General features: G+C 39.7%; 1 protein-coding gene across 1 annotated transcript in view; it reads left to right on the forward strand.

The window, feature by feature from the left end:
• Window positions 1–1,584, forward strand: part of LOC107610814 — a 2,270-nt gene extending 686 nt beyond the window's left edge. Inside the window, exons 4-5 of the mRNA XM_016312814.1 lie at window positions 237–380; window positions 494–1,584. Coding sequence (XP_016168300.1) covers window positions 237–380; window positions 494–1,584 — 1,235 coding nt within the window. The remainder of the gene's footprint in view (window positions 1–236; window positions 381–493) is intronic.

Here is an 8,543-nt window from a genome sequence, read left to right on the forward strand (position 1 = left end):
CAATGACGACAATAGAGGACCAAAAAATGAGGAGGATGAACCTGACAATTCTGTTGGACCCTTCACGGCCGATATCATGAACTATCAAATGCCTAAGCAGTTTACCCTGCCGACGACCCTTACCCCTTACGATGGGTTAGGAGATCCAAAGCAACACCTCAAAAAATTCCGATCTATCATGATAGTAAATGGTGCATCTGACCCTATCTTGTGTCGTTGTTTTTCTTCTTTTTTAGATGATCCTGCACTTGATTGGTTTTGCTCTTTGCCTGCAGATTCTATCTCACGATTTCAGGAGTTGGCCAAGCAGTTCGAGGACCACTTCGCAGCATCGGCAATATACTTGCATGATTTCGACTACCTGAATACCATCAAACAAGGCCAATAGGAGAGTCTGAAGGATTATATCACCCGTTTTACCAAGATCGCTATGCGCATTCCAACCTTCATCCCGAGGTACATTTGCATGTTATTAAAAGTGGGCTATGCCCAGGCAAGTTTCAAGAAGCCATCGCCGTGGCAAAGCCAAAAACTTTGGCCGAGTTTCGAGAAAAAGCCAAAGGTCAGATAGATATCGAAGAACTTCACCAGGCGCGAAAAGCAGAAAAAACATCAAACGCCAAAGACGATGATAAACCTCGAGATAACAAAAAGACTTTCAAGCCGGTCCCTCGTTACAACTCATACACCCAGTTTAATACAAAGCGGAACGACATTATAAAAGAAATTCTCAGTGCAAAGCTGATCAAGCCGCCTCGGAAGGCAGGCAACTATCCAAAACCAAAGAACATCGAGAAGTCCAAGTATTGCACCTTCCACCAAAAACATGGACATACAACCGACAAATGTGTCATCACCAAGGATCTTTTAGAGCGGTTGGCAAGACAAGGGCATCTAGACAAGTACATTGCTGGCCATATGCAGAAAAGAGCCGTACCAAGCAACGATACATCCCTGGTAGGCACATCATCCCGTGAGAAAGATAAAGCCCCTGTACCACCACGAGGTGTGATTAATTGCATCTCCGGTGGATACGTCGGTGGAGACCATACAAGCTCGGCCCGAAAATGCACGTATCGGACCATGTTAACAGCCAGACATATCACTAACGAGCAACCAAGGACTGCAACCATACCAGAGATGACTTTTCATCCCTCGAACTTCAATAGCAATTACATCAACTTGGATGACCCAGTTGTCATCTCAATCCAGTTAGGAGATTTGATTGTTCGAAAGGTCCTTCTAAACCCTGGAAACAGCTCTGATGTCTTATTCTTTTCAACGTTCGAGAAAATGAAATTAAGCAACAACATCCTCCAGCCATCCGTAGGAGATTTGGTCGGCTTCTCAGGAGAACAGGTGCCGGTTTTGGGCTCAGTGTGGTTACACACCACACTCGGTGAGCACCCACTATCTAAAACACAAGATATTCAATATCTCGTGGTGGATAACTTGGTGGCCACAATTCATGGCGATCATCGGGAAGTTCGGCTGTGCTACAACACAAGCTTTAAGCCACCAAGAAGCAGAAGAGAAGAAACACAAGTTAATGTTGTTCAGAGCAAACAACCAATCTTATACTGACGATCCAACAAAATTTACTTTTGTAGGTAGATCCGCGAAAGATGAAGAAAGGGAAAAACTAATCATCTTCCTACGCCAAAATACTTATCTCTTCGCCTGGACTCTAGGTGGCATGCCGGGAATTGATCTGTCCATAATTACTCATCGACTCTCAGAAGAAACGCAATCTCGGCACTGAGAAGTGCTTAGCCTCGATGGAGGAAGCTAAGAAGCTCATTGACGCCAACTTCATCCGAGAAATCAAATTTACAACATGGTTGGCCAACGTAGTTATGGTAAAGAAAAGCAACGGTAAATGGCGCATGTGCGTCGATTTTACCGACCTAAATAAAGCTTGCCCCAAAGATGCATACCCCTTACCTTGAATTGACACTTTGGTTGATAACTCTTGTGGTTATGGTACCTTGAGTTTTATGGATGCATATTCTGGTTATAACCAGATCCTTATGCATCCATTAGACCAAGAAAAAACAGCTTTTATAACTGCATATGGTAATTATTGTTATAACGTCATGCCTTTTGGTCTTAAGAATGCAGGGGCCACTTATCAGAGATTAATGAACAGGATCTTTGACAAACAAATAGGTCAGAATATCAAAGTATACGTTGATGATATGGTTGCCAAAACATAGATTGGAAGTTCTCACGTTACCGACCTTAAGGAAATTTTTGCACCGATCCGATCATACAATATGAGATTAAACCCTGAAAAGTGCGCCTTTGGCGTTCGCCGGGGGGGAGTTCCTTGGGTTCATCCTGACCAGCCGAGGTATTGAAGCAAATTCAGAAAAGTGTCAAGTGATACTGGACATGCAAAGCCCGAGGATGATAAAAGAGGTCCAGCGTCTGACTGGGAGACTGGCAGCCTTATCCAGATTTTTACCCTGTTTGGCATCTAAGTCTTCTCATTTTTTTCGATGTTTACGAAAAAATATGAATTTTCAATGGGATGAAAACTGTGAAACTGCATTTACTAGTTTGAAACAAATCCTTTCAACACCACCGGTGTTACAAAAACCTAAGCTCGGCGAGCCACTTTACTTAGACTTATCTATCACTGACTCAACTCTTGGTTCTATTCTTGTTACAGAAAATGACAAAATTCAGCAACCTGTTTATTTTGTAAGCAAGTCACTGCAGAATGTCGAGCTTGGTTATCCAAAACTGGAGAAGCTTGCGTTCGCTTTGGTCTTCTCAGCAAGATGGCTCCGACCCATTTTTCAGAGTCATGTTATTAATGTCCGAACAGGGCAGCCACTTAGGCAGGTGCTCGCCAAACCAGAGCTAGCAGGAAGGTTGATCAAGTGGTCGATTGGACTTTTCGAGTTTGATATTCAATATCAACCTCGGGGATCTATCAAATCACAGTATTTGGCAGATTTTGTTGCCGAACTTACTGCTCAAACGCTAGACGAAGGGAGCTTCGAATGGGTCTTATTCGTCGATGGTGCTTTCAACCCTCATGGATCAGGAGCGGGCATCATCCTTGAAAATCAGGACGGCATAGTACTGGAGCATTCTGTTCGTTTCTCATTCAAAACAAGTAATAATCAGGCCGAATACGAGGCCCTCATTGCTGGGCTCAGGTTAGCCACTGATTTACAGATTAATGCTATAAAGGTTTATTGTGATTTACTATTGGTTGTTCAACAAGTTAATCAATGTTTTCAAACAAAGGATCCCATTTTGTTAAAATATATGGATGTGGTTAAAAACCTTCAAACTAGTTTTTCCAAAATCGAGATTAATCATATCCCTAAGGATTAAAACCACCGCGCAGATATTTTATCAAAACTAGCCACCACACAACCAAATGCTGCAACTCTTTTACAATCAATGTTAGATAAACCGAGCATTGATACAACCACCATTTTCAATATCAATGATGGAAATAGTTGGCAAAAGCCTTATATATAATATCTCCAAGATGGGGTTATTCCAAATGACGTAACCGATCAAAAAAAATTCAAGCGACAGGCCTCTTTCTTTACACTACTAAACAATACTCATATAGGCGAGGATACTGTCGACCTCTTTTAAAATGTTTAGACAGATCGGAATCCGACCTTATTTTAGCTGAGGCTCATGAGGGCATCTACAGGATTCACACTGGAGCCAGAAGCCTGGCGCAAAAGATACTCCGCAAGATTTTACTGGCCTACGTTACGGGATGACTACCGACAAAAAGTGAAAGCTTGCGATAGTTGCTAGAAACATGCTCCAGTCATCAACATACCAGTAGAAAACCTCCACCACTCAGAGGTAAGCTGGCCATTCAATCAGTGGGGGCTTGACATTCTCGGACCTTTCCCCACTATGCCAGGACAGGTAAAATTTTTGGTTGTGGGAATTGATTATTTCTCTAAATAGGTAGAGATCCAGCCTTTAGCAAAAATAACATCCTCTCAAATGATATCATTTGTATAGAAACATATAATTTGTAGATTTGGTATACCTCGTCATATCATCACTGACAATGGTCGCTAGTTTACCGACCATAAATTTAAGACCTTTTTTGCAGAATTTACAAATCAAGCAACACTTTTCATCGGTCGAACACCCACAATCAAATGGTTTAGCTGAAGCTGCCAACAAGGTCCTTTTACAGGCTTTGAGGAAAAAGCTCGACAATGCTAAAGGCCTCTAGGCCGAGCTTATTCCTGAAATCCTCTGGGTAATATAACACCACAATGCATTCAACAACTAAGGAAACACCATTTTGTCTAGTGTACGAATCCGAGGCTATGATACCTATTGAGATTTCACAACACTCCCTGAGGACACAGGCCGGGGATTCTAACCAAGCCTGACTCGCCGAGCTTAACTTGATCGAAGAAATACGAGACACGGCTTCTGTACGCCACAAAGCATTACAACAGCAAATAGCCCGCAGACACAACAAGAAAGTACATTTTCGATCTTTTGATGTGGGGGATTTGGTGTTAAGAAAAACTGAAGACGCCAGAAAATATCCCCTCTTATGGTAAGCTCGCTGCAAGATGGGAAGGGCCTTACAGAGTATATGAGGTTGTCGGTCGAGGAGCTTATCGACTAGAGGCATTGGATGGCACCAAAATGCCTAGCACCTGGAATATTAGTTCTCTAAAGCGCTACTACAGTTAACAACAAGAACATGCTAGTACTCTTTTTCCTACCCCGAGATTTTTTCCTAAAGGGTTTTGCTCGAGGAGGTTTTAACGATGCTAGCTCATCTGAGACCTTTTTTGTAAAGGTACTATAATAAATAAATAAATTTACTATTTTCTTGCATATTATTGCTTACAGTTACTTACGCACAATAGTTATCCTTTAAAAACAACTTATTCAACTAAATCTATGGCTATCAATTACCGACAATTCTTCTTACATAAAACATTATCATTCAGACTATGGTTCATCTTCTATAAAATTATATTAAGCTAACTATTGCTTATAATGATCAGTATATATCCTCAGATCCTCATTAGTCAGGGAATCAATCATTCAATTAGGCATAGATAACGCCTAAATCGATCAAAATAATTGAACACAAAATGTTAAAACCTCTAGGCCACCGAGCTGAGGTACCCTGGGAGCTTGCGGATGAGAAGCCACCAGCCATCGACTGCAAGAAGATCATCCCACATGGCAGAAAGTTCACGGCTTTGGGCTACCGACCACCTTCTCTTCCTGCATCCGCTGATGCAGCCACATCTTCTGCTGCCCCTTCAGTACCTGCTGCACCACCCACATCCACAGCACCCTCACCTGCTTCCCAGCCCATCTACCACCTTGTGCACCACCTATTTGAGCGCCTAGACCAGATGGAGCACCACAACCAGCGGCGATATGAGCGGTCTGAGCGTCGCAGCAAGCAACGCTATGAGCATTTGAAGTTGATGATCCGGTCGGGCCACACTGACATCCCCTCCGAGCCTGACACACCATCAGAGCCATCTGAGGAGGAGGCGGATGAGCAGGAGGACGATGCATGGGCAGAGGATGAGCAGGCAGGACCCGAGCAGGCTGTGTCCCATCATGAGGAGCCCATCAGATACAGCCAGTAGATCCCCAGGTCCCTATATAGATAGAGCCTCTGCTTCAGCAGGCAGATCCTCAGACACCCACACAGACTGCAGCACCTCATGCAGCCACAGAGACACCAGCAGAGCACCCTTCCGGAGATGACGCTTCTTCACACCCAGCCTGATTGAGCATCGGGGACGATGCTATTATTTAAGTGTGGGGAGGTTGCCATCTCTGGCGAATCTTATTTTGGTGAACTACTTTCAGACTCTTTTTCATCCTATTTTATTTCTTTTTCTGTATTTTTATTTTATTTTATTTTATCTTATTTTTCTTCCCAGTACTTGCACATTTTCTTTTGCTGTATTTATGTTTATTTTTACTTTATTGCACTTTGGGTTGTATATATCTTAGATATTTAGCTTGATTTGCACTCTTAGCTTATTTAGTTATGATGTAGAAAATATGGATTATTTAGTTTAGTTTACCCTTTTAGCATATGACAAATTGGTTTAATTGAAAATAAAAGAGTAAACTAGAAATTATTAGTTTTTCATAATCACAACAATCCACTTAGTATGTATACATATAGCACTAAATGTTAGTAAATTGACAACATATTTCAAAGAATATACTTATTTTTATATGAGCCATTCAAAGATTCACATTGAGTTGAATGGAAACTCTTAATTCCTACTTGCATGATATACATAACTGATATATGGTTTTTGAGCCAAAGAACACACAACTCGTGAATTTTTTAGCTTAATTGCATGGTTACATTGTTTAACCATAAATATTTACTTTCTTATGTATTTTCTTCTCTATGCTTGCAGACTTTACTGTGTTCCACTCTATATGTCCAATATAGAATGTATTTACATACTTGCATATGATTGAGGCCATTATTTGTTATTGCTCACTTATCCCAAATAAGCCTACTTTTTTAAGTCACCATTGTTAGCCACCTTGAGCCTTTTACTCCCCATTTATTCTGTTCTATAACCACATCACTAGCCTTAAGCACAAAAATAAATTAAATATCCCAAATTAGATCCTTGGTTAGCTTAAGATAGAGATTGTGCATCCACTAAGTATGGGAAAACTGTGGGAATATGGGATGATAGGAAAGGCATTAAATTGATAAATTATTTGGAATTTGGGTACCTACTCACGTGAAAACAGAAAGATTAAAAATTCATGTGCATTGATAATGTTATGTTTACTTTTATTTTAATTAATAAAAAAATATAATATAATAAAATAAAAATTTTAAGTAAATAAATAAATAAGGGGACAAAATTACCCCAATAATGAGTTTAGTAAAAAAATCAATGCACATAGGATAAAATTAAAAATAATTTGATGCATGAGTATGTGATAAGAAAGTGAGAAAATTATGGGAAGTTAGGCATAATTTTAAAATTGTATAGAGTATGTATATGTTAGGTGAGATTTTAGACTAATCAAGGATTCAATTTATAGCTCACTTAGCCTTATATATATATACCCTCACCTTTACCTTAGCCCCATTACAACCTTGAAAAGACCTCATGATGTTTGCATGTATACATTAAATACTTGTTGATTGGTTAGACGAAGAACAAAGTTTTAGAAAGCATAACTAGAGAAGAGTAGAGTGATTAACCCCAAACACTGAGTGATTAGAGTGCATACACAAATTCAGTGAAGGTTCAATAGCTCAATTCCATATATCCATGCTTGATCATTGCTTGTCTTGCAAGTTTGTGAACTCTTTTAATATAACTCAATTGTGAATGTATTTTAATATGGTTCAACCTTGGTTATGCATATATGATTCCTTGAAAAATTTGACTCAATATAACCACATGTAATCTCTATGTGTATATAAGTGGATAGTAATTAGAATTGCATGATTCATTTAGGTAGCTTGCATTTAGATAGATTGCATTGCATAGATTCCACCATTCTACCTTCACTCTTTTTCAATTTCTCTTGAGCTAAGCATGAGGACATGCTAATGTTTAAGTGTGGGGAGGTTGATAAACCACTATTTTATGATTTATATTGTGCTCAATTGAGTGGTTTTTATCAAGTCTTTGCTCACTTATTCACATTATTTGCATGGTTTTACAAATCCTTCCTAATTCTGTAATATATGTGAAACATGTTTCCTAGGCCTTAAAACTGTTAGTCTTAATTATTCTTTATTACCATTTGATACCGTGATCCGTGTGTTGAGTATTTTCAGGCTTTATAGGGTAGGAATGGCTTAGAGGACAGAAAGCAAACATACAAAAGTGGAAGGAACGTGCGAAAATGGAGTTTTGAAGAAAATGGCAGCGACGCGCACGCATGGACGACGCGGTCGCGTGACTCGCACAGAACACAAGCGACGCATATGCGTAACTGACGCGTACGCGTGGGAAGAAAAATCGCCAAATGACGCCCACGCGTGACAGACGCCACGTGCAGGAAGTTGCAGGAAACGCCCTCGGCGATTTCTGGGCCCCTTTTCGGCCCAGATCCAAGCCCAGAAACACAGAATAGAGGCTGGAAAATGAGGGAATCAAATCATTCATTCATCATTCATTCAACATTCATTATACACAATTTTTTATTTTAGATGTAGTTTTCTAGAGAGAGAGGCTCTCTCCTCTCTCTTAGGTTTTAGAATTAGGATTTCTCTTAGCTTATGGTTATTTCTTCCTTCCAGGTTCAATGTTCCTTTACTTTATGTTCTCTTTTACTTTTATTTATTCTATTACTTTAGTTGATTACTTGATGTTGCCAATTTGGTTTATGGATTCCTATGTTTAATTTGATTTTCTATTTAATATAATTTGAGATATTTCAGATAATTAGATTGTTTTCTTCTATTTATGATATAAATAATTTGGATTTTTTCCCTTTTAGCTTTGGTTGAGTAATTGGTGATACTTGAGTTGTCAAACTCAGCTGTTGATTGAAAA

Source organism: Arachis ipaensis, chromosome B08 (genome assembly GCF_000816755.2).
Source record: "Arachis ipaensis cultivar K30076 chromosome B08, Araip1.1, whole genome shotgun sequence".
In the NCBI taxonomy this organism is placed as follows: domain Eukaryota; kingdom Viridiplantae; phylum Streptophyta; class Magnoliopsida; order Fabales; family Fabaceae; genus Arachis; species Arachis ipaensis.